Below are 27453 nucleotides of genomic sequence, written 5' to 3' on the forward strand. Positions count from 1 at the left end.
AAAAAAACAACCACAAGAAAAAGCTAATTTATGATTCCAACAATTAGCTTTTCATTATCTGTTTTTAGTACTCTGATGATAAGCTAGTATGCTAGCTTCTGTTGTGCCGTGCCATTTTTTCATGCTACATTTACAATTGGGGGGTGTTGAGCTTTCCATATTTTGAGCTTTAATACAACAATAAAATGCTTAAGATAACATTTTTTGCTGTGTATCATGCTGTTACCAAGAATTGGTATCTTGTAACAGAAAACGTAGCCTTTAAATTGCATTGTGATGCAAAGCTAAAGTAACTACCAAGCCACTTTGGTGATAAAACCGAAATAAATAACCATCTCTAGGCTATTTTCAAGACATGATATTCAAGTTTGAATGCTAAGCTATGGTAGCTAAGGAGCTGTCCTTAGTGAATGGGAAAAAAAAAAAAAAAAAAAAAAACCAACAACGAATAAATCAGCCTTTGTTTCTGTACACTATGTGGATCTCAGCCAAGATAGCTATCAAGCTGTAGGCTCATGCGTTTTCAAATTTAAACCCAATCTAACCGAAATAAAGCTTTACAACTGCTTCACAAACATAAGCTTAGATATGATCACAGGCTGGTCTGACCATATTCTGACGCTCATGAGCTCGATGGACAGTTAGTGCTGAAGCTTTTTGTTATCGTGTGCCTGAAAACAGCACAGATCAATAGACAAGACATCACCGAGAGCAGTACATGTTATATCTAGTGTGTGATTATGTTACATAATGCCCAGTAGTCTAAGATTTTGTCTGATTTGGTTTTTTTTTTTGTCTCCATGAAAACATTAAGAAGGGGAAAACACATGACGGATTTTCTGCCAAAATGGAAAGGCCAAATCTATTTATCGAAAAACATTGAAGTAGACAATTTATTTGCTTTAGTAGGCCGCATTCAGTGATCTGGCCTCTAGACACTTATGATTGAATTAATCCGGATATGTGCATTTTTACAGGATGTTCCTATGAAAATTTAAATTCGTTCAGCACTTAAAGTACATTATAGATATAAGTATAAAACAAGTGTTTTTTTCTTTCTTTCATTATTTAATTAATGAAACCAAGGAAACATTTTTGAAATGATGGCAAATGTAGATTTTCCGTGGCAAAATATATACAGTGGGGCAAATAAGTATTTAGTCAACCACCAATTGTGCAAGTTCTCCTACTTGAAAAGATTAGAGAGGCCTGTAATTGTCAACATGAGTAAACCTCAACCATGAGAGACAGAATGTGGAAAAAAAACAGAAAATCACATTGTTTGATTTTTAAAGAATTTATTTCCAAATTAGAGTGGAAAATAAGTATTTGGTCACCTACAAACAAGCAAGATTTCTGGCTGTCAAAGAGGTCTAACTTCTTCTAACGAGGTCTAACAAGGCTCCACTCGTTACCTGTATTAATGGCACCTGTTTTAACTCATTATCGGTATAAAAGACACCTGTCCACAACCTCAGTCGGTCACGCTCCAAACTCCACTATGGCCTAGACCAAAGAGCTGTCGAAGGACACTAAAGACAAAATTGTAGACCTGCACCAGGCTGGGAAGACTGAATCTGCAATAGGTAAAACGCTTGGTGTAAAGAAATCAACTGTGGGAGCAATTATTAGAAAATGGAAGACATACAAGACCACTGATAATCTCCCTCGATCTGGCGCTCCATGCAATATCTCACCCCGTGGCGTCAAAATGATAACAAGAACGGTGAGCAAAAAATCCCAGAACCACACGGGGGGAACTAGTGAATGACCTACAGAGAGCTGAGACCACAGTAACAAAGGCTACTATCAGTAACACAATGCGCCACCAGGGACTCAAATCCTACACTGCCAGACGTGTCCCCCTGCTGAAGCCAGTACACGTCCAGGCCCGTCTGTGGTTCACTAGAGAGCATTTGGATGATCCAGAAGAGGATTGGGAGAATGTGTTATGGTCGGATGAAACCAAAATAGAACTTCTTGGTAGAAACACAGGTTCTAATGTTTGGAGGAGAAAGAATACTAAATTGTATCCGAAGAACACCATACCCACTGTGAAGCATGGGGTTGGAAAAGTCATGCTTTGGGGCTGTTGACTGATGACTGGTCCTTTTGCAATGACAGCCCAAAAATATCACTGCTCTAGAGGAGATCTGCATGGTGGAATGGGCCAAAATACCAGCAACAGTGTGTGTAAAGCTTGTGAACAGTTACAGAAAATGTTTGGCCTCCGTTATTGCCAACAAAGGGTACATAACAAAGTATTGAGATTAACTTTTGGTATTGACCAAATACTTATTTTCCACCATGATTTGCAAATATATTCTTTAAAAATCAAACAATGTGATTTTCTGTTTTTTTCCCCCCACATTCTGTCTCTTATGGTTGAGGTTTACCCATGTTGACAATTACAGGCCTCTCTAATATTTTCAAGTAGGAGAACTTGCACAATTAGTGTTGACTAAATACTTATTTGCCCCACTGTATCACTTTTAGCACAGCATGTCGGCCATACTTAGGTATGTACGGTATTTTTGTGGGACTCACTACGTACATGCAGCAGATTACTCCAGTTCGAAAATAACGTGAAACTTTTTTGTGTTCATGAGGAGTGCTTCAGACATAGTCCAGAAAGACGTCTACGGTATTCTGCAGTAAAGGCTGGTTGGGTGCTGTGGTGCTGCACACAGAGCTCAGTCTCCGTGATGATACCCTCTCATTCGCCGAGGGACCTGCAGCATTACTCAGCTTCAGGTAAACCTGAGGAATGACATTTTAGTTAGCTTGATTTTGTTTTCATTGGCATGAAAATACAGAGTCCAGAGTCTAATACTCTGAACATAACAAAAACTAATGAACAAAACATCATGAGTGAAAGGCATGTGATATTAGAACACAATCAAAATCATTCATGGTTCGCTCTACTTACATTCCGGGTATTCTCCGACAGAAGACGCTCTGTCCTTTCTACCAGCTTTCTGAAAGAGGGTCTTTTCAAAGGGTCTTGATTCCAGCATGAAAGCATCATGTCATACCTGGAGGGGAACGGAATTCCATGTTTTTTGGAGTTATATTAACCAATCCTAAAATGTTATTTGATATTCTATCCCTGCTAATGGGGAACAAACATTTGGAAAATAACTTTACTTTGTTAATTGATCCTGTAGTATTTCACTCTGTAGCTAGTGTTCAGTGGCAATATAAATTTGAGAAATAATCCTTGCTTGTCTGCCCTGTGGTCCTTCGATTGGATAAGCATTGTAATGGATGGATGGAATTCAAAATCATGTCATTAGATTTACATAAAATTGTGAAGTTTGAGTGTGACCTCTGGTTGAAGCGGGTAAATTGTAATGTTGTGATTATCTCTTGAATTCATATCCAAAACCTTTACTTGGATCATTTTCCTAACACCAGTATAACAACCAGTTCAAATACAAATCATTTTTGCAAGCGAGTCGTAGGTGTTGCTGCTTAAACACATGTTTGCAAATCAATGGACCTGAAGCTACAACTGTCATTGAGGAGAGGTAAATTCTAAATTTTGACCATAAGCGGATTTTAAGGGGGGGGGGGGCCTGGTGGCAGAAAAGTGGCATTGCATGAAATTAACTTTCCTATATATAGAAAAGTTCTGAAGCAATAAAACTGCCACAAAAATGAATGAAATGAACAAAAAAATATATTTTTATAATGGGTCAAAATTATTTTTCGAACAGATCATGTGACTAGCACCTTAGACGGTCATTTGCTTTGCATATAACCCCCTCCCCAAAAAAAACCCCAAAAATTAGGGGAAGGCAATTTTATTTTTCAAATGATTTTTGTCTTTGAAAATATTTTTTTTTCGGTTGAAGCAACTTTTTGGAGATTGAATGATTTAGACACAACTGTCCAATCCATAAATGGCCCAAACACAAAAGGATTGCCTCAATCAAAGAAAACTTTTACAATAGAAAAATAAAGTGTTAAAATGCAAATTTTTCAATCTCAAAATATTTTTTCGCATTCAAAAACGTTTTCTATGATTGAAAATTTTCTTTTTTTTTTTGATTTAAGTGATTTTTCTTTCTGAAAATATATATATATATTTTTAAGCAACTTTTTTTTTTTTTGGATTGAATAATAAAGACAAAAACGTCCTGGCCAAAATGTGGCCCAAACACAAATCAACATTACTTAAATCAAAAAAAGTTGCTCCACTCAAAAAAAACTTGCCTCCAATCAAAAAAAAAAAAAATTTTTTTTTGAGTTTCAAATTTATTTTTTTATTCAAACACTTTTTTTTTTTTTTTTTTTTTTTGATTGAAGCAACTTTTTTTTGGGATTGAAAATATATATTTTGATTGAAGCAACTTTTTTTTTCATTGAAGCATTTTTTTTGATTAAATAATAAAGACACAAATCTATCTCCATATGGCTCCGCCCAGGGGATACAATTTTTGACTGGAGTAACTACATTGGCACGACACCGGCGGGTGTACCATATTCAATGGTTGATGATCTTGGCGAAAAGTATTGCCTAAGCAGCCTGATTCAGAATTCCCTTAAAGAATGATGGGAAACAAAAAACACTCATTGTCAACTTATTATTATAAATATTCTTGTAAGCTAATTTTATTGCTGACACTGCGTTTCGGGGTCATCAACATGTTGTGCCCCCCCTGCCCCAAAAGTCAAACTCTGCCTATGATATTGACCCCTAGTAAATTAGTCATCAAGTCGGTTCAACTCTTTATAGTCGGCTGTGATACTTGGTTGAATGGATTGATCTAGATTGCTATTCTCCAACTGAATTCCATCTTTTTAATCACCACATTTCCAGCACCAAATACAATTAAAACTCTTAGGATGTAGTTCATTAGAATACATCAATAACTTATCTGAATCTGTATTCAGGTTTAGGATCAAAATTATCGATTCAGATCATTTTTGTAAAATAGACATAACACAAAATGACACTTAGAATTCGATTGTAGTGATAACATATAACAAATTATTGTGAGATGTGAGCTGTATGTGGCTTGGTGCTCACCCAATACATTTTTTTTCCCCCTGAAACACACACACACACACTTACATCTCAGTGGGTGCAAACTCAGGCTTGCTCATCCTGTGGCCCTCTTGAATCAGTCGATAAAATGCTGAGCCCACCTGCATCCCGGGATAGGGACTGTTACCTGCGTCACACAAAGGCGTCTTATACAATATGTTTGCATGACATAGGAACTATTCAGATGGCTAATAACAACTTTTCGGACATTCTACAATTGATCCACAGCTGTAAACTGTTTACCCAAAGAAAAGATTTCCCATAACAAGATGCCGTAAGACCACACGTCACTCTCATATGTGTAGACGCAATCAAAAATGCTCTCAGGCGACATCCACTTGACTGGAAGACGTGCCTGCAGGGACGAAAGGCTGCATTACTTTCATGGAATAGACTGTTTTTTTGTTATAATTTTCCGAGTATAATGATTTCAGTAAATCAATGCAAATAATACCTTTGTAAACACAGATTTCCTGCCCGTCGCTGATGAAAGATACACAATGTATTTTTCTATTTCTGAATTGCAGACATAAAGAGTCTCCATTTTAATATCGTTTAATAGAGCAAATACGTGTAATATGGCATGGCATGGTACTAATATTAATTTCGTATTTGAAGCCTTTGCATTTTTTTTTTATTGTTTATTACTAGATTTCTTTCTAATTCCACAAAAGACAGAGAGTTTATTACTAGATTTCTTTCTAATTCCACAAAAGACAGAGAACCAATTTGAAAAATATTTCTTAAGACATATATATATGGCGGAAAACACTGACAAGACTGAAAAAGCAGTTTCTGCTCTTGCACTCCTCTCTAAAAGAAACCGCTGTATTTTAAGCCTAAACAACCATTGTGTTTGATAGAACAATATGCCTATATGCTGCCATCGCAGATTCATGGAGCATTAAGCACCCGAACTATTTTTAATTTGTCCGTGTTACCCTGGAAACCCCTGTTTACAGACGTCGCGCAACCGCTTTTGTTTCAACCCAGCTATAAAACGAAGGTAATTAATGATATTTATTATTCCAAATGTCTGTCATTTTTAGCTTAGAATCATTAATTGATGTCTAATATTTCGTTTAAAAAAAAAACGACTTTAAAAAATGATTCACTCGTATATTTTAAACTTTTAACCAAATTACGTCACAATAAAAAAATTGGTGTTTGTAAAAAAGTCACGGATATCGACCTCATAACTATCGGTTAGTTGTATTTTTTTTTTTACTGACGCATTTTCTCCGGTATGTTAGATGATAAATAATAATCGATCCAAACAAAGAAAAATTGAACAAAGAAAAATTGAAAAAAACAAAAAAACGTTTAAAAGGGTAAATATATGAAAAAAAAAATCTCGACCACTCCTTGATGTCTACGATTTCTGCTTTGCGACCCTTGTTATATTACCGTGTTTCACCCATAAAATCCCCCCAAAATCCAGCTGTGGCCATTCACAGCTCTGTCTTGACACTCAGTGATACATGCTACATGGAGTTTTTGGATTGAAACAAGGTAAGTACGCGACAATATTTCGTTAAAGTCATGGCGTCTGTAATTCTGCTCTCGCGTGCTCTCACCTCCAGATAGGGTTTTGCTGTTTAAAAAAACATTTTTTAAAATGCCCTCCTGTTCAAAATTTTTCTTCCCCCAGAAAATTGAGATTTTAAGCTTTCCAATGATGTATCACACATGCATATGCACATGCAATTTTGAAATTTGGCCAAATTGGGGGTCTCAGAGCGGAACTTCAAATCACCTGCGTATTTTCCGCCATATATATATAAACAGTGATCCCTCGCTAATTCCCGCTTCAAACTCTTTGCACCCTCGGTCCATCATGAATGTTTTTTCAGTTAAAAAAAAAAATGCAGATTAGCTGTCCCGAGCCGATTGCATAGTCGCAACCCTCCCTCCCTCTCCCTGCTCTGTGTTCATCAGGCAGTGCACTGGAGTTGCTTATTAAAGTTAACGATAATTGACGGATGTTTGGGTTTGATCTTCCCAAAGACACGAACTTCATAAGCGATGAATGTGTCAATCATTGTTTGACTTGTTAAACAGTTGCTGTGGCAACTCATTATGTGTAAGCGAGAGCTTGAGCGATTTAAGTGGACTCACTCAATGAAGCATTTAATAAAGCCAAGCATTTTTCTACTATTTTATTCTTGTTTAAAAATAATTCGGTGGGACAGTAATATATTTAAAACTTATCATAATTACCGTAATGGCCCGAATATAAGACGGCCCTGATTATAAGACGACCCCCTCATTTTCAAGACTCAAGTTTGAAAAAGACTTTTTGAACACCAAATTAATTTTTATACAGAAAATAATCACAGTACATCCCAAACAAATGATTATAACAACATATTTGAGAGAAAAAGCATGTTATTTTGCCTCATTCAAACCTTAATATCTGAACATTTAAATATGTAAACTAAAGTGCAATCACATTCGTAAAAGAATGGTTTCTGGTTTTTGAAATGTAAATAAACCAATCTATTGTGATAAAACAACAAAATTGCAATAACTGCATTAACCATCAAAGTGAAGTCTAACTGTAACTGTAGTCTTGAAACAAATCTGAATAAGGAAAAACATCGCAATAAAATAATGCAAACTGGTTGAACTAAAAAGAGTAGCTGACAGCTGTCATGACAGAACATCGCTTCAATTATATCTGGCGCCATCTAGCGTCGTGAATGGGGAGAGTAGCTGAGATCTGTCATGACAGAACATCGCTTCAATAATATCTGGCGCCATCTAGCGTCGTGAATGGGGAGAGTAGCTGAGATCTGTCATGAAAGAACATCGCTTCAATGATATCTGGCACCATCTAGCGTCGTGAATGACCGCGAATATAAGACAACCCCTTCTTTTTCAGTGTTATTTCAATGCAAAAAACACCGTCTTATATTCGGGCCAATACGGTATTACACATGAAGTGCTTAAAACAAATTTATTAAACAATTTATATGGCGGAAAACACTCAGGTGACTTGAAGTTTTTTTTTTTTTTTTTCAAACTAAATATTAGACATCAATTAATGATTCAAGCTAAAAATAATAGACATTTTAAATAATAAATACAATTCCTTACCTTCTTTTTATGGCTTGGTTCAAACAAAAGCGGTTGCATAGTGTCTGTAAACGGGTGACCCCAGGTTAAAATGGACAACTTAAAAATAGTCAGGGGGCATAATGCGCCAGGAAACTGCTATGGCAGCATATTGACATATTTTTCTATCAAACACAACAGTTCTTTTGGCTTAAAATACAGCAGTTTATTTTAAAGAGGGGTGCAAGGGTAGAAACGGCTTTTTCAATCTTGTGTGTGTTTTCCGCTATATACATATACAGTGCCTTGCAAAAGTATTCGGCCCCCTTGAATCTTGCAACCTTTCGCCACATTTCAGGCTTCAAACATAAAGATATGAAATTTAATTTTTTTGTCAAGAATCAACAACAAGTGGGACACAATCGTGAAGTGGAACAACATTTATTGGATAATTTAAACTTTTTTAACAAATAAAAAACTGAAAAGTGGGGCGTGCAATATTATTCGGCCCCTTTACTTTCAGTGCAGCAAACTCACTCCAGAAGTTCAGTGAGGATCTCTGAATGATCCAATGTTGTCCTAAATGACCGATGATGATAAATAGAATCCAACTGTATGTAATCAAGTCTCCGTATAAATGCACCTGCTCTGTGATAGTCCCAGGGTTCTGTTTAAAGTGCAGAGAGCATTATGAAAACCAAGGAACACACCAGGCAGGTCCAAGATACTGTTGTGGAGAAGTTTAAAGCCGGATTTGGATACAAAAAGATTTCCCAAGCTTTAAACATCTCAAGGAGCACTGTGCAAGCCATCATATTGAAATGGAAGGAGCATCAGACCACTGCAAATCTACCAAGACCCGGCCGTCCTTCCAAACTTTCTTCTCAAACAAGGAGAAAACTGATCAGAGATGCAGCCAAGAGGCCCATGAACACTCTGGATGAACTGCAGAGATCTACAGCTGAGGTGGGAGAGTCTGTCCATAGGACAACAATCAGTCGTACACTGCACAAATCTGGCCTTTATGGAAGAGTGGCAAGAAGAAAGCCATTTCTCAAAGATATCCATAAAAAGTCTCGTTTAAAGTTTGCCACAAGCCACCTGGGAGACACACCAAACATGTGGAAGAAGGTGCTCTGGTCAGATGAAACCAAAATTGAACTTTTTGGCCACAATGCAAAACGATATGTTTGGCGTAAAAGCAACACAGCTCATCACCCTGAACACACCATCCCCACTGTCAAACATGGTGGTGACAGCATCATGGTTTGGGCCTGCTTTTCTTCAGCAGGGACAGGGAAGATGGTTAAAATTGACGGGAAGATGGATGCAGCCAAATACAGGAACATTCTGGAAGAAAACCTGTTGGTATCTGCACAAGACCTGAGACTGGGACGGAGATTTATCTTCCAACAGGACAATGATCCAAAACATAAAGCCAAATCTACAATGGAATGGTTCAAAAATAAACGTATCCAGGTGTTAGAATGGCCAAGTCAAAGTCCAGACCTGAATCCAATCAAGAATCTGTGGAAAGAGCTGAAGACTGCTGTTCACAAACACTCTCCATCCAACCTCACTGAGCTCAAGCTGTTTTGCAAGGAAGAATGGGCAAGAATGTCAGTCTCTCGATGTGCAAAACTGATAGAAACATACCCCAAGCGACTTGCAGCTGTAATTGGAGCAAAAGGTGGCGCTACAAAGTATTAACGCAAGGGGGCCGAATAATATTGCACGCCCCACTTTTCAGTTTTTTATTTGTTAAAAAAGTTTAAATTATCCAATAAATTTTGTTCCACTTCACGATTGTGTCCCACTTGTTGTTGATTCTTGACAAAAAAATTTAATTTCATATCTTTATGTTTGAAGCCTGAAATGTGGCGAAAGGTTGCAAGATTCAAGGGGGCCGAATACTTTTGCAAGGCACTGTATATTTTTTAAATTATACTTTGGGGAAATACAGTGAAAAACATGTCTTATATGTATCTCTTTCCAATGCTAAATCTGAATAAATACATTGAACATTAGGGGTGCGCTACTTCGTGGTTTTTCATTTAGCTCGACGGGTTCTAGTCCCCGGTCACCGTGAAAAACAAGGGATCACTGCATTTTTATTTATTAGTAGTGATCATATTAATATAAATGCGCTGTGACCACCTATCCAAAAATCCAATGGTAGGAGAATGAAGAATAAAATGCATGAAGGATTTATAAAACAAGAAAGTTTGGAACTCACGTTGCCTCGTAGCACGTAGCTGGAATCGGTGGTGATGTCCCGTGCCAAGCCAAAGTCACAAATCTTGGCCACCCTACCGTGAGTCAGTAGAACATTTCTGGCTGCGAGGTCCCTGTGGATGCACTGCACAAACACAACACCAACACATGTAGTATATTGTTTTAAAAACTGGCTCGGTAGTGACGGATTATTTCCTGGTGTATGTGTACTGAATATTGTGGCTCGTGATGAAATCTTGAGTGATGTGAATGTGCAGACTTACATTTTTAGAGGTGATGTACTCCATCCCTTTGGCTGCTTGGTAAGAGAAGCTCAGGAGATCTTCAGCAGCCAAAGAAAGTTCATCTACATCTTCTAAAAATAACCAGATACTATATTTAATATACATCCAATTTACAATATGTGGTGTGTATGTATGGTGAAAAGTTTACCTGACTGTGAAGACCTTTCTTTGTCTGAGGGACGCATAGGCATATATTCTGTGCCGGTCACTTCTCCGCTGCACAACACATGCACAAAATCAATGTGAAAGTATTTTCACATGTCAGTTAGTCAGTACTGTAGTTCTTTTCACAGTGAGTGGAACATTGAGACTTACCTTGCGGGCTCTGTTTGCTTGGAGATGTTGCGATAGTAACCGTTGCCGGTTTGGGAATTTAGGAAAGACTCTCTTTTTCTGCGCAGGAAGTTGAGGAGGTCGCCATAGCAACAGTATTCAGTGATAACTAAAATTGGACCTGGAAGGGTGCAGAGATTTTATAAACTCAATTGACTGGAATGCAACTCTAATATGGAGATACTGTTTGTGATTATAAGTGATTCATTACAACACCAGTCAACTCAATACACATTTGCACAGACAAAGTAGGATAATATGAAAGCTGTATGACGAAATGCTGATATTTTTAGTCTAGTCAGTCAGTACTCAATAGTTAAATAAGGACTTTTCATGCCAAGTGTCTTTCTACCATAATGGTCAATTCTGAGGACAAGACAGGTACCGTAGATAATGTTACTTTCCTGCACTCAGTCAGCTTCTTGTCATGGCTGGCTGCCATTGACTTGACAGTCCAATATCTGATTTCTATTGAAAGCATAATAACTGCCTTACGTTGCAGCAAGTCAGTGCTTTTTACGGCGCGCTCAGACAACGGAAATCAATAATTAAGTCTATCGAAAGCAACGGAAAGACCATTAAGTCCAATGGAATGAAAGCTTGATTAAACTTTTCTTAGTTTTGAAGTTCCTCTCACCTCCAATCGTACAGGCCCCCAGCAGGTTGACGATGTTCATGTGGTTGCCGAGGTAACTGAGCACCTTCAGCTCTGACATCAGCGCCTCCTTTTCTGTGGCGTGAGCGTTCGCTGCGATGACATCATGCAGAATATTGAGACATCCTCACAGTCAGTGTTGCAGCAAGCAAAAGAAAAAAATAAACTTACGTTTGAGCATCTTGACGGCAACAGTAGTCACTGTGTCAGCTGAGCACATGCCATACGCCGTAGCTCTCACCACCTTTCCAAATGCTCCAGAACCCAGGATTTTACCTGAGTAAGCATACAGATGAACTTTTCACATCACGCCATGGACATGCTTCTAAGAAGCACGAGCACACGTTTGTTGTCCTACCAAAACGTAATTTCTGCCGAGGAAATTCCCATTTGGAGTCATAGGGAAGCTGGGTGGGGTCAAAATAAATGTAGTTGTTGCCGTGGATACTTTCGATGACTTTCCATTGGATTTGAAATTTAGGCTTCTGTTTAAAAGGAAAAAGGACATTTCAGGAATTAATAGAGACAAAACTGACTTTAAATTGCTCAACAGATTCTTATTCTCATTAGCACATACATATCGGTCATAATCTAATTTTATCTATTAAAAAGCTAATTTTGATTGACACTCAAATCCTGGAATTGTAATATTTACTTTTGGTATTATTACTTTAATACAACTTTATGAAAGAGACACTAAAAACTAATATATTTGCATAGGAGGCTCTCCATATTATTAATCATGTGGAAGAATGTTTTTACAGGGATCTCACAGATCCACAAATAGAAAGACTTGTAGTTCTCAAAAGATAACGTTATTATGAGTTAAAATAATTTGATATCGAAACCCCTCTTGATGTTTTCGTTTTTATACAATTTGTAAAATTAGTTTAACTAATAGGTCGCCATTGTTGTTGACGTTGCAGGGTGATGACGTCACATGGTTACGCCGCTGGGCTTCCAGAGTATGACTTTAGCGACATAAACATGTCATCTGTCCAACCCTTTCAATTTGAACCCGAGAGGAACATTAATGAGCATGACATCACTGTCGATATTTTACAAAACAGCAGCAAAAGCACAATGAACAGGAAAGACACGATGAGACGAGACAAGAGTAGGGGGAAAAAATGGTGTATTGCCAAAATGAGCTACACCAGCAAAACGTCCTACAAAATGCGAATTTGGCACCCAAAGTACTACTGTGCGCTTTCAGCTTGTTTTTTTTTAGAATGATCCAGACAGAACATACTACAAATGCCTTAAGAAAATACTTAAATGTGGTAATATAAAATGACTGCGGTTTAAATATGCCATGTGACTAATGTGGTCAACAGATCAACAATCTGCTTTAAAGCTACCACAAGAAAACACAATACTTAAAAGTATGAGAGGGAAACACATGCAAAAAGTATTTTGAGGCAATGAAAATGTAATAAAAGACTCAGTAATAACACAAATAGTAAGTAATAATAGTATAATAGCTGCATAAAAGGAATTGCAGAAACCCTATAGTGTTCGTCCAGTGACAGTGACAAACTACGTCATCACCCCGAGTGTCCATTGTGTGCATAAAACATGGCGCCCTCCGTAGGTCAAAACATATACTAAATATTATAGATTTTTAAATCAATAGCAATATTTCATGTGTTTCTAAGAACATATTTTAATAAAAGAGAACAATTGTGGCTTATTAGAGCCTCTAAGGCAGTGGTTCTTAACTGGGGTTCGATCGAAACCAAAGGGGTTCGGTGAAGGTTAAGAAACACAGAGCCCTATTTTGCACGCTGACTAAATCTAGACAAAGTGGTGTTTTAGACCAGGTTTAGGTCTGGTTTACCCTCAATTTACAGGCTTTATTCCATTTCTTTCAAATGCTAGCCCTCTATCTAATGGGAGGAGAAATCTGTTTGCTCAGTGGAAGGTTGACACGCATATGGTATGAGGAAGTATAACAGACCTACAGACAGCATGAACTGCGTAGATAATAAAAATAAATAAATAAATAAATAAATAAAAATTGTGGGGTTTTACGCCATGAAAATAGTATGTGATGCAAGGACACGACAATAAAATGGGAATGTAGGCATGAAAACAAACAAACAAAAAAGGAACAGTGTGAAATGAAATGAGTTTATTTTCATTTACCAACGTGAAAATCAACAGCAAAAGGCAACGAAAAGAAATGTGAACAGGAATTAACTTAGATGTTAGCTTGCTAGGTTTTGAATTAAAAAAAAAAGGCTTTATTATGAAATTCCGAAGGGCTTGGTGAATAAATATGTGAAACTCGTGGGGTTCGGTACCTTTAGCAAGGTTAAGAACCACTGCTCTAAGTCTTTAAGTCCAAGGTTCCCTTTAGGCATTTTTGTATATCATTTATTGATATTTATTTGACAATTTTTGGGAAGGAGCAAACACTTAAAAATTAAAAATTTGAGTACAATACATATACATATTTATAAATAACTTCAGGAATGTTATGTATTTTCAGTATTCAGCATGGAACATTTTCAATTGTGATCTCATCTTTTTTTCATTAGTTAGGAGAAATGTCAAGTAAGCTTCTATTCTTTTTGACTGTAGTCGGATGTCCGTTGCAGGTTTTTTTTTTTTTAATTTAATAATTGAAGGTGTATGTTTAGTTTGACCCCCACCCCCCATTGCTACTCCATTCGCACCATGTGCAGTAATTTTCTCCTCATGCACTTTACATTCTGATGTAAGCCAATTATCTTGGAGCCTGAGTCACTGCACTGGAATAAGAGCAAGATGTCATGCTGTTCCAGACGTGTGCCAATTGAATCTCTCTAATGGTTGACTGAGTCATTTAAATTTCATTAGATCACATTCAAATTGTTTAAAAAAAGAAAAAGAAGATGAAAAAACCAATCTGCAGGATATTGATAGGAGATGCTGACTTTAATCATATGTTGAGGACTCATCATTCGATGAGTAGGGATGGAAATTGAAATCCAATTCCAATTCGGAACCGGTTCCGAGTGTTTCGAGGCCTCTACATCACAATGAAAAAGCCTTAACGATCCCTTTAACGATTCCTAAAGACACGTATTGCGTCGTGACGTGTCTTGTTGTCCAGACGCATCAAACTAGCATGGCGCCAAGAACCACTCGCTACAAAGTTTGACTACACTTCACCAGGAAAGAGTGTGAAAATGAAAGGTTACGACGGGTAAGCACGAGCATTGCAGCCATAAACGTAACAATGACAGCACGTAGGTTCAAACGCTCGAAAGTGTGTCTTCACTTCACGAGGAAAAATCACAACAAAGCGATTTGTAGTCATTGCAAGGTGGAGATGACTGCATTGGGAGGGAATACGACTGCGCTGTCCTCACAGAGAGGCTAAGGCTCAGTCCTGGCTATACAGCTAGCTAAACTCCCAAATGACGATGCAGAAGACGTTGGTATAATTTGCTGACTTTATTCAACCATCACTTGAAGAGTGAAACTAAGAATAGAAATGAAACAAATCAATTTCGTCCCCAGTAACAAACAGGTTTGCATCAACGTAAATCAGCGATGATTAGCTGATAATAACAGTAATGACAAATGGTTAGCATTCGTTCGCTAGCATTAGCACATCGTTCAAACCACTACACAACTGGATTTAAGTGTCCGATCGCGAGTGGAAACACAACAACAACAACACAAAAGATGATACATACAGGCGTTGCTAACATTAACAAAGAAGTAGGCTCATAGAAGTGTTTCCCTCTCTCACTAACTCGCTCACTCGCTTGGATGCGGCATTTCTTCTTCGGGTGTAAGCGCGCTCTTCTTCACGTGAGCGCGTTCTTCTTCGCGTGAGGAAGCGCAAGGGCGCCCCCACTTGAGCGTGTGAGCGCCACAAAAACTAAAAGGCATGCATTTCAATGTAATGGTAAATAATACACGTTAACCCAGAAGTACCCAAACTGCGGCCCGCGGCCCAAATACGGCCCGCCTCCACATTTGGTCCGGCCATTTTGAATTTTTTTTTTTCCTCAATCATGTTATTTATTTCCTGGCCTTTTCCTTGAAGAATTCAGAGAGGGTTATTTGGTTATTATCTATTTAATTAATAGTGTTTTTATTATTAATTATTATATTATATTATTATTTTTTATTTTATTTACTTTCATTCCGTGAAGAATCCAGAAAGGGTTATTTGATTGTGGCTTTCTGAAAAACAATATTTTTTTACATTTATGCACTTCTGCAATCGTCACACTTTTTCTGTTACAAACTGACCCCGGCCCCTCATCAGAGAAGGGAAAGGTTATGTGGCCCTCACAGGAAAAAATTTGGGGACCCCTCCTTTAACACATATTGCCAAAGGCGGAACAACAACCTATCTGCCAATATATACCAATATTTTTTTAAATTTCTATTAGATAAATGTTTCAGTAAAATGTTACACATTCTTGTGTATTTGCCACTTATTGCCACAGTTAACATTGAGGCTTTGGGCCTCTTTTGATCTCGTTGTGAGTTTTTAAGGTTGTGACTTCTGATTAAACAAACTCAATGCCAATCAAAACGTTTGTTCTTCTTTTCCCCCAAATTAGAATCGATAAGAGAATCGATAAAGAATTGAATCGTTAAGCAATATCGATAATGGAATCGGAATCGTAAAAATCCTATCAATTCCCATCCCTAGCGATGAGTGTAGATAATTTGAAAGTAATTGTAAAAGTAGTTTATATTTTGTGACTCAGCATCATAACCATCCAAAGGTGCAGTCATGATGTGGCCTCTTGGGGTGTATTTGCTCTCTTACCTGCATGTATTTGTAGAGCAGCACCACCAGGATGAGGCAGAGGAAGGCACCAGTGGCCACCATGCCAGTTAGAAGCGGTGTAAACAGTTCATGGGGGACAAGTCGTTCTGTTTTAGACACAAAGTCAAAATCGGGAGTTAAAAACATTTTTTACACCCAACACAGGACCTCAGACAACCCATGGATTATGATAGACAGCTGCAGCGGTGTTGTTTGTTTTGTGTTTCAGATTAGCATGCCGACACCATCTAATCCTTGCCTGCATTGTCAGCATGTGTTAATCTGATTCATTCTGCAGTCAGTTACCACACACCTGGCCTGCACACACGGCGGGGGTCACAGGGTTTGTTTGTGTGCATCTTCGCGATGAGGTTTACAAGATAACGTCAACGCAGACGCCTTTCTGCCGTTTATCTGAAATCTGTGTTTGTGCGTGTGTAAATTTGAGATTAACGATGTTTTACCGCTAATTGAGAAGAGCGTATATGCTTCTTCATGCTCTGTAGAGGCCACACACTCCAGTGTATGGTAGTTGCCATGCTCCTTGCTAATGTTCAGTCGACTCTCCACCTCACTTCTACTAAAGGTGGACTCTGTCACCATGGCGACATCTGCAGTCTCCCATTGGGTGGCATTGGGCAGGTGTGAGCACCTGTGAAGAAGTTATGTGGTAGCTATTAGTAGGTAGCTGTTGTGAAATTAAAGTTTTTGGTAAGTCTTGAAATGTGATCATTTTAATTTGAACCCTTTCCTGGACAAAGTACGATTCCCCCCCCCCCCCCCCCCCCTCTAAAACAGGGGTCCCCAAACTTATTCCTCTGAGGGCCTCATAACTCTTCCCTTCTCTGATGAGGGGCCGGGGTCAGTTTGTAACAGAAAAAGTGTGACGATTGCAGGAGTGCCTAAATGTAAAAATTTATTGTTTTTCAGAAAGCAACAATCAAATAACCCTTTCTGGATTCTTCACGGAACAAAAGTAAATAAAATCAAAAGAATACAATACAATACAATACAATATAATAATAACACTATTAATCAAATAGATAATAACCAAAAAACCCTCTCTGGGGTATTCACAGAAAAAGCCAGGAAATAAATAACACAAGTTAAAAAAAAAAAAAAAAATTGTTCAGGGGGCCGGACCAAACGTGGAGGTGGGCCGTATCCGGCCAGCGGGCCGTAGTTTGGGAACCCCTGCTCTAAAATATTCTTATTACACTCATTAAGTACAGGAGTCTAAAAGTAGCAGTCCACGGGACAATATTTTGCGGCCCCTATTTGACATTCAATTGTAGTATCAGTGTTTCCCACACATATTTTTCGATGGGCAATAAATAGAATATATAAATAATTTTAAATAAAACTAAAAAAATAACAATAAAACAGCTGAACAGGACAGGTTAAAAAAAACAACTAAAAAAACTAAAAAATAAAAAAATAATTTCAAATAAACTTAAATAAAATAAATACTTAATAATTTAAGGATCCCTTTTGGGGGAAAATCACTTATTTATACAGAAATAAATACAAAGAGGATGAAAAAAACACACACGTAAATTTTAAAAAGCCATGAGGGATAAAAACATAAATAATTCCAAAATAAAATACAATTAATTTGAGTTTAAATAAGTGTGTCCGGTGTGTATTTTGCTTTGGGAATTTTAATGATGTATTTTTTTGTTTTGTTTTCTAAATCTCTCGTGCCCTCACATATCTCAACTGTCTGCCAATGACAGCAATAGAGGTCCAATACATTTTAAAGTGCCTGTGACACAAAAAAGTATGTCCGGATCAACTGATTTTGCAGATTAATTTGTTTATTTTTTTGTGTCACGCCAGGCCAATATGCTGCAGGCTTTTGTTGCTACACCAGGGAGAGTGGTGTGAGGCTTTTTGGATTTCAGCAAAAAAAGTCCGAAAACCGAGGAACCATTGGATGGACAAGGAAGTGAGAAAGCATCGTGTTTTATATAATGTCAAACCCTGACCAACGGCTTGCCACATACAATGGTCACCGGCCGATAAAGGCGTGCCCGCCGAGAATGCGCTTTCCTCGGCTTGGCCACGTGCAGCTCCCCGCTCCGACGTCAGCCGGTTTGTCCAGCGAGAATCGGCTATTTTCGGCGTTCATTCCCGGTGACGAGCACTGCCAGCCCGCCGTTGTTTACGCTCTTTCCTCTGTCTCCGAAGCCGGGGCAGGGAAATGACAAAAGCCGGACTGACTCCGGTGGCATAAAATACCGTTTGGGAGAGGAAGAAGTCGGCAGTTTTAACCATTATGCAGTAATTTTTCCCTGTCGTACTGAATAAATGCATTTTTAATATTTCATATTCCATTTAGCACAAGACTGTTACTTGTCATGACCACCCCATTTATTTAGCAATTGGGGAAAAATACTTAGATTAAAAGAATATCCTGTGAAAATATCGGAGTAGAACAATTGAAACAATGATGACATTTTGCTGCTCTCTGTCGCATTTCTGAATCTTCCCCCTCAATGGGCTGAATTCTAAATCAGCTGAAATTGTGACCCTGCTGACATCATCATCCAGCTGGGGACGCTAGAGCGCTATAATGACAGGCAGGGCTAAACGGCAGATTAAAAGACTAATTTCTCGTCATCTGCGGTTTGCCAAATTGTTGTATATAGTCAAATCTTCTCAAAATATTATTTTAATTCACATAATAATGCTATTTAGGATTTTTTAATGCCGTCACAGGCACTTTAACTGGGAGGGGCTGGCTTCCGCCCCCTCTTAGTTGAAATGGATTGGACGTCTATTGTCATCAAAAGGTGTTTTCAACATGATTTTCGCGTTTTTGCTAACTACGACAAAAAAATACTGTTTACCTTACCTACGCTACCAAGCCTAACTTAATCTTTTGTTTTTTTACTTATACCTTGGGTGGGAAAACTCTGCTCAAGGACATCTTATAGTGGATACAAGTGATGTAATACCTTGTGTGGGGAACGTCACAGATGTACCAGCTGATTTTTGGTACTGGGTGACCGGCAGCAACACACCGCACCTGATCGTCGACTGGCCCTTCCTGAGCGATGATGACCGGCTTACCTTGTAAAGGGAATAGATGTCTTAATCACAAATTCAAAATTTTAGGAACTCCGTCAATGTAGAAAAACTTACTTACTATTGACATATACGTGAAATAAATGGTCGACGGATGCATCTTCATGACTGGCTGAGAATTTATAGATGCCACCCTCTAAGCCAAGAACTCTCACCAGTTTCAGCTCACTAATAAACCTAAATGTAAATTCACATATGATTTATTACTTTGCATATGGGGAGTGTTCTCAATCTGGGATCTGAATACTTGTTACAATGGTACCTGTATTTGTGCTGGTGGATTGTGATAACATGCTCTGTGGTGTTGAGCAGTTGTTTGTTATTGTAAGACCAAGAGAGATTGCTGGGGAATGGGTAGGCCTCAAACTCCACTTTTAGATTCAAGCTCTCCCCCTCTCGGACCCCGGCCTGGACGGGACTTGGGGGACTTAACATTGTAATGAATCCCTTATCTGTAGAACAGAGTAGATTTCTAAGCAATAACAATATCCATATTTGTTTTTCAACATACTATCAATACTGTTTCTAATTCAAAAGCAGTCACTACATTACTATTTTGCCAACGGAAAAGCTTACATCTTGAGTTGAGTCAAATAGAGACAAGCACTGTACATAACTAACATGCAGTTGGAAATAATGTATTTTCTCTCAGGCTATTTATTTTGTAAAGTCGCCAATCAGTTTTCACAAACCGTTCATAAAGGAACCGCTTATCTAACGGTTGCAAATAAAATTAAATACACTGTAAACATTATCTAGTTTATTCATTAGACAAAATAAGAGGGTTGATCTAATTCCATTTTAAATCTGTCTTTTGACATGAGGTTAAGGGTGCCAGTTAGTGGAAACTTGTAGGAGACCGTTTTTTTTAAGTGTTTGTTCTGCATTTTATATGCGTCTAAAAACACAGCAACACCTTGCCGCGGTCTTGGCAACAAGTCATGTCCTAACATGTCCTCAGATTCAAAGGTTGTTAAGAGTGCACCCTAAGAAACAATGTTCCTTTATAGGGCCTTCAATTTGCATAATATGCAAATATTCGAACATCTTCCATTAGGTTTTGTTTAATGTTTTATTGGTGAGAAGTCTACAGTTTACATAGTAGATAAGTATGGTGGTGGATAACCTTTTTAACAGTTCGTTTAGCACCATGAGATTTATATTTTTATAGGGTTGTTATTAGGCCATATTACTTCATAGTGGTCTAAAGGTTCCATGCTGTACAGTTTAGTATGGTAGATCAATCATGGTTTTATTGGAGATTCCCTAATTAAATACAATGAGGTAATAACATCTTAGAAAGCATAGTGTGTTAGTGCTTCCATGCTTACCACAGACATCAAGGTGTAGTGGTGTGGAGCTGCTACCAATCTCATTGTGGGCCAAGCAGTGGTACATCCCCGAATCCGATTGCTTAACAGATCGGATAGAGAGCAAAGAGGACCGTTCATAACCTCGAGAGCCAGACAAGATGTGTGAGGTGTGAGTTTCTTCTGGATGCTGCGGACAGAAAACGGCAGAAAAATTAAGCATTGCTTTCTACTCAGATTTACTTGATGCTAAAAGCCTGAGAAGGATTTCTACAAACAACTTTGAGGTTTGACTCTTGCAAAGGTCTCATCTCTATCTTGAGAAAAAACTTTTTATACAACTTTATTGGAAATTGACCTTTGGCTAATCACCGGAATTTACTGAATTTGTTTAAAGTCTTCATTGCTGATTAAATGAAATTCCCTTTGGGCTTTTTCTGACTTGTCGCATTACCTTAGAATGTGATAGATGTGACCTTTAATCATCAAAATTGAATCACTCTTGATACTGAATAACGCCTTGAGTTGCCTTGAGATTCAAAGCATTCTTTGGGTTTATGGAACATACATAGGCAACAGATGCTATGTTGCTATGCGATGCAATTGGCAATTGTCCACTAATTTTTCGGAAAAAAACCCCCAATGTAATCTCACTTCCGTCAACAATTTCAGTCTGTTTTTCATTGTATCATATGGAAAATGGAAAGGACTAATGGAAATCCCATTAACAAGCTTTGAAAAACAAGGACCCAAGTCATCTTTAGTATTCCGTTACACACATCACGTGTGTCTTTGGAGTAGCCACTCGCCACAATGATTGATGTAAAACTCACCGCTGTTGACGGATAGTCCCACTTGACTTGAAAGTATGGGTTGACATTGGTAGAGCTACAAGTAAGCTCAAACTTCTCTCCTTTACGCAAGATGACCATGTCCCTCTGGGATAATGTAATGACTGGGAGCGCCAATGGAACTGCATAAAGTGAAAGGAATTTGAAAAAGAAAAGTCATGTGCAATTCATGGATTGTCTGAAGTGATGAACATAACTTATCTAAATAGCAATTCAAATAATTACACAATCAACTAAAAACGCCTGTTTGTTCTTTGGAATGAAAATGCACACACATATTTCATTTATATTTGCATACCCGAGCATTAGGCATACTTAAAATGCGTGATTTACTTCTTTCAATAAATTTCATTGACATCACTAGCTGTCGTGTTTGACCAAGGTTGTCCTAACTCTATTTAGACCAACCGAAGTCCTCATGCACTGTTACATAGCTTTGTTCAGCATGATGTTATGTTAATCCCTGTGTTCTTCATCTCAGCCATGTTTCACTCTCTCTTTCTCCATTACTCAAAAGCATACCAACTCCACCCCCAAGCGTGTCTTTGTCTGGACATTTTGATGCCGTTGCAGGGAATAGACAAACTGTTTTTTTGACAGCAATTTTTAAAGAAGCGCTAAGATAATTAAGTCTGTTTCACATTCTAGCTAGGTATCTGCTGAGTACTTTATAGTTTGTCAACACTAGTCAGGACTTGTGCTTTGTCTTCTATTTCCGACCAAATTTAAGTCTGTCGGTACTGGACTGTATATCAGTGATCCCCAACCACCGGGCTGGGGTTCCGGTCCCTAGTGCATTTGCGACTGGGCCGCAGAAAAATAATAAATAATTCGTTAACGACCATAATATGGCCTGGGCCTCTTGACACATCAATATGCCTGTCTACTCTATTGACTAATCCAAGTAGAAATTTGTGTACGTTGCGCTTTAGTGGTTGGCTGCCATTACTATTGCAGCCCAGTCAATGTAAACATTAACGTTAGTTGCTGTTGGCTATGTGCTGCAGGCGACGACGTCTTCAGGCGGCTTTTTTACGGGGAAAAGGCTGAGCCAGAAGAGGAGCCTACTACAAGTCCATTCTGCATCATGTGGCTAAAAGCTAGCAAACGAGGCAACAAAACCGAATGCACTGAGAGTATTATACAATGGGGCAAATAAGTATTTAGTCAACCACTAATTGTGCAAGTTCTCCCACTTGAGAATATTAGAAAGGCCTGTAATTGTCAACATGGGTAAACCTCAACCATGAGAGACAGAATGTGGGGGGAAAAAAACCAGAAAATCACATTGTTTGATTTTTAAAGAATTTATTTGCAAATCGTGGTGGAAAATAAGTATTTGGTCAACACCAAAAGTTCATCTCAATACTTCGTTATGTACCCTTTGTTGGCAATAACGGAGGCCAAACATTTTCTGTAACTCTTCACAAGCTTTTCACACACTGTTGCTGGTATTTTGGCCCATTCCTCCATGCAGATCTCCTCTAGAGCAGTGATGTTTCGGGGCTGTCGTTGGGCAACACGGACTTTTGACTCTCTCCACAGATTTTGTATGGGGTTGAGATTTGGAGACTGGCTAGGCCACTCCAGGACCTTGAAATGGTTCTTACGAAGCCACTCCTTTGTTTTCCTGGCTGTGTGTTTGGGATCATTGTCATGCTGAAAGACCCAGCCACGTCTCATCTTCAATGCCCTTGCTGATGGAAGGAGATTTTCACTCAAAATCTCTCGATGCATGGCCCCATTCATTCTTTCCTTTACACAGATCAGTCGTCCTGGTCCCTTTGCAGAAAAAACAGCCCCAAAGCATGATGTTTCCACCCCAATGCTTCACAGTGGGTATGGTGATCCTAGGATGCAATTCAGTATTCTTTCTCCTCCAAACACGAGAACCTGTGTTTCTACCAAAAAGTTCTATTTTGGTTTCATCTGACCATAACACATTCTCCCAGTCCTTTTTCTGGATCATCCAAATGCTCTCTAGCAAAGCGCGGACGGGCCTGGACGTGTACTGGCTTCAGGAGGGGGACACGTGTGGCAGTGCAGGATTTGAGTCCCTGGCGGCGCATTGTGTTACTAATAGTAGCCTTTGTTACTGTGGTCCCAGCTCTCTGTAGGTCATTCACTAGGTCCCCCCGTGTGGTTTTGGGATTTTTGCATACCGTTCTTGTTATCATTTTGACGCACGGGGTGAGATCTTGCATAGAGCCCCAGATCGAGGGAGATTATCAGTGGTCTTGTATGTCTTCCATTTTCTAATAATTGCTCCCACAGCTAATTTCTTTACACCAAGCGTTTTATCTATTGCAGATTCAGTCTTCCCAGCCTGGTGCAGGTCTAGAATTTTGTCTCCGGTGTCCTTCGACAGCTCTTTGGTCTTGGCCATAGTGGAGTTTGGAGTGTGACTGACTGAGGTTGTGGGTAGGTGTCTTTTATACCGATAATGAGTTAAAACAGGTGCCATTAATACAGGTAACGGATGGAGCCTCGTTAGACCTCGTTAGAAGAAGTTAGACTTCTTTGACAGCCAGAAATCTTGCGTGTTTGTAGGTGACCAAATAATTATTTTCCACTCTAATTTGGAAATAAATTCTTTAACGATCAAACAATGTGATTTTCTGTTGTTTTTTTCCACATTCTTTCTCTCATGGTTGAGGTTTACCCATGTTGACAATTACAGGCCTCTCTAATCTTTTCTTGTAGGAGAACTTGCACAATTGGTGGATGACTAAATACTTATCTGCCCCACTGTGCCACGTGGCGAACCGTATTGCTAAAGCCAAGAAACCTTTCACGATCAGAGAAGAACTCATTATGCCTGCGACCAGGGATATTTGGCGTCAAGTTTAAGGAGAGGCCGCTGTTAAAAAAAGGTTGATTCAGTGTATGGTGAGATACATTTTCCCTGTACTTAATGTTAACGTTTAGTCCCGTTGTGTTATTTTATATTTACCGTAATTTTCTGTGACACATTGCCAGTTAGTGAAAAAAAGGCCCATATAACACCGGTCCGGTGTAAAAAAGGTTGGGGATCACTGCTGTATATGGTGTTTACCTTGGTCATCAGCCCAGCTAAAACTATGCCCCCAAATCATAAATGTGGTTATTCGCCACTGCGGCTAAATTGGGAAAGAATTAGCTACTAACAAAACTCCAAACATGTTATTCTTATTACCGTAATTTCCCGAATATAACGCACACTTTTTTCCCCCAAAATCAACTGGTAAACTCATGGTGCGCATTATAAACGGGTACATGGATGGAGACAGAAATATATATGTATTACATATATATATAAACCGATTTTTTTTCATTGACACGGCCACGTTGTGTTGAAGAAACGTATGCGGCCACCCGTTGCCGACCATTACGGTACGTGACGTCACCGTTTTGTTTCGGTAATACAGTACTTCACTCTAATCGGCCGAATGATTTCGTCTGTGTTAAATTCTGCTTTTTTCACTCTTCATAAAGCACAGAATTTAGTTTCTTGAACTCATTTGAGTCGACGTTTATTGCAGCTCCGCAATTCGGACCATAACAAATGTAAGGACACACACTTCCTGTGTCTGTCAACTATATCGGTCCCTCGAGAAACTCAAACCCAAATAACAATAGTTCCTTTTGTTACTGCTATGAGCTCTCACGGATTTCCGACTTACGTTCTCACTTTCATTTTACCGTATCAATCCATGGAAGAAACATTTATTCATCATGAGGAAACGAGCAACTTATACAGCAGCCTTTATAAGAAAAGTCACATCTGTTTTGTTTTCTCCAGATTCTGGTAAGTTGGAGAAGTTGTCAAATCATATTATTACCGTAAATATTGTCAGTTCACGTGAATGTTTTGAACTACCAATGTGCTATGCTTGAGCTGTGTTTCACCAGTCAGTAAAATGACATCTCTGTATCTGTACACAAGCTCTGTTTTCTTGTATTCTTCTATTTATTGGTGCTAAAATTAGGGTGCGCGTTATAAACGGGTACAATAATTTCCCCTAGATTTTACAAGTAAATTTGGGGTGCGCATTATACACGGGTGCGCCTTATATTCGGGAAATTACGGTAACTTTGCACTGTATGTAAGGCAATCGCAAGGCATTATGGGTGACTGGGAGAAGCTCAAAGATGGATGACGAAAAGCAAAAGCTCTCGTTTGCGACAGAGCTCAAGATGTATGAAGAAATGTCATCCATTAACTGTGAAAAGTTATACACATCATATTAATATGGTCTTTTTAACATTGGTAATTCCTTCTATCACTTCAATTCAGCCCAAAAACATGTGGCGAATGATACATTTAAATGCAATTGGAAATATCAGCGTTTGAGTAGTATAGTACAGTGTTGTGTTTACAGATTATTAATAAAAACAGTCAATATAAATATATATATCACAGGAAAAAAATGTTCCTTGGGACTTTGGTGGGCAATATCAGGGCAACTTTTCAGTTTGGGGCACTCAAAGCGGTTACAGCGGCCCTGCTCATTAAGGTAATCGGTCAGTTGGAAATACCATAGACTTCATAATGTATTGACGGGACACAGGGAGCGGGGCCGATTCATAGGCGGCCTATCTCCGTCAAAGCTGACATAGTGGAAACACAGAAAAAGACCTTTTTCCGTTGAAAATTCTTGTGAATAAATGCTTAAATCCCTGAATTCTTTATCGATATGGACCTAAAACAGTCTCGATTCTTGGTTAAAAGCAAAAAAAAAAAAACAGCAGTTAGTATTTATTTTACATAAATATTGCCAACTATGATGCTAGTCAGTAAGCAAATTAGCGGCCGCCATATCACAGGCAAAGAGCATTTTCCGTTGAAAATTCTTTTGAATAAATGCTTAAATCCCTGAAATCTTTATAGATATGGACGTAAAACAGTCTTAATTCTTGGGTAAAAACAAAAAACCGAGCAGCTAGCAGTTATCTTACGTAAATATTGTGAAGTATAATGCCAATGCTGTAGCGGCTAATTTCTCCCATTGATATTTTTCCCGTTTCAAAATGCATGCATGGTAGGAAAAATATAGTAATTACCTTAAATCCTCAAACAAATCACTCCTGAAACAATCCATCCTGTTTGTATGCAGTACAGGTTTTGTACTTTTTCAACCTAAATCCAGCGTTATATCGCTGCATGTGACCAACTGCTAATAAATGAAGCGGAGTGTGGGACAGCCCACTTCGGGAAGGCGTGACGCAGTGAATGGGGAATGTTTCACTTCAATACATTATAAAGTCTATGAAAATACCTTGGACCGGTTGGCAGCCAATCGCAGGACACATCCAGACAAACAATCACTTACATTAACGCCTGGAAAAAAATTGGGAGTCTCAGCTAAATCCTTATATAGAACGTGAGAGCTCACTGGAATAACACCCAGTTGGCCACCAGTTGTCGCAATTCATTAGCGCCCAAATGACAAATCTAATACAGCCACGTTGACAAGTCCCAAGGACAGGTGGGAACACCATTGGAGAGCATTAGAAACAGGGACATTGGTTACCTAGCAGCACATCTACTGTGTATTGGCTCGATGTCACTTTTTCTGCTCCAAGCTGTCCAACACACATGTAGCAACCTTCAAACTCCATTTTCGCATTATCTATGATGATGCCTTGCTCGTTGTGGGCCCAGTATTTCATATTGGAGGGCAAAGGTCGCCCTTCACATGTCTGTAAAGCCAGCAACGTGACTTCTGGATTGGTCACAACACAGGGAATGGTACAGTTCTCGCCCGCTCGCACCAGGATTACGTTGACCATAGTGCGCTGGAACGCACTATTGACAGGGTC

At 38.7% G+C, this 27453-nt stretch overlaps 1 protein-coding gene across 2 annotated transcripts in view; it reads right to left on the bottom strand.

The window, feature by feature from the left end:
• Positions 1-2428: 2428 nt before the first annotated feature.
• Positions 2429-27453, bottom strand: part of kitb (KIT proto-oncogene, receptor tyrosine kinase b) — a 33874-nt gene continuing 8849 nt past the window's right edge. Inside the window, exons 3-21 of one of the 2 annotated variants that reach the window (XM_057842464.1) lie at positions 27165-27452; positions 21634-21773; positions 20822-20990; positions 19753-19942; positions 19552-19667; positions 19361-19475; positions 16865-17052; positions 16401-16507; positions 11976-12102; positions 11789-11893; positions 11600-11710; positions 10945-11083; positions 10778-10845; positions 10609-10700; positions 10347-10469; positions 5297-5408; positions 5081-5180; positions 2930-3035; positions 2429-2760 (exon numbers count right to left, since the gene is read on the bottom strand). In XM_057842464.1, coding sequence (XP_057698447.1) covers positions 2617-2760; positions 2930-3035; positions 5081-5180; positions 5297-5408; positions 10347-10469; positions 10609-10700; positions 10778-10845; positions 10945-11083; positions 11600-11710; positions 11789-11893; positions 11976-12102; positions 16401-16507; positions 16865-17052; positions 19361-19475; positions 19552-19667; positions 19753-19942; positions 20822-20990; positions 21634-21773; positions 27165-27452 — 2540 coding nt within the window. In that variant the 3' untranslated portion in view covers positions 2429-2616. The remainder of the gene's footprint in view (positions 2761-2929; positions 3036-5080; positions 5181-5296; positions 5409-10346; positions 10470-10608; positions 10701-10777; positions 10846-10944; positions 11084-11599; positions 11711-11788; positions 11894-11975; positions 12103-16400; positions 16508-16864; positions 17053-19360; positions 19476-19551; positions 19668-19752; positions 19943-20821; positions 20991-21633; positions 21774-27164; position 27453) is intronic. The other variant, XM_057842465.1, reaches the window with a different exon arrangement.

Source organism: Corythoichthys intestinalis, chromosome 8 (genome assembly GCF_030265065.1).
Source record: "Corythoichthys intestinalis isolate RoL2023-P3 chromosome 8, ASM3026506v1, whole genome shotgun sequence".
In the NCBI taxonomy this organism is placed as follows: Eukaryota; Metazoa; Chordata; class Actinopteri; order Syngnathiformes; family Syngnathidae; genus Corythoichthys; species Corythoichthys intestinalis.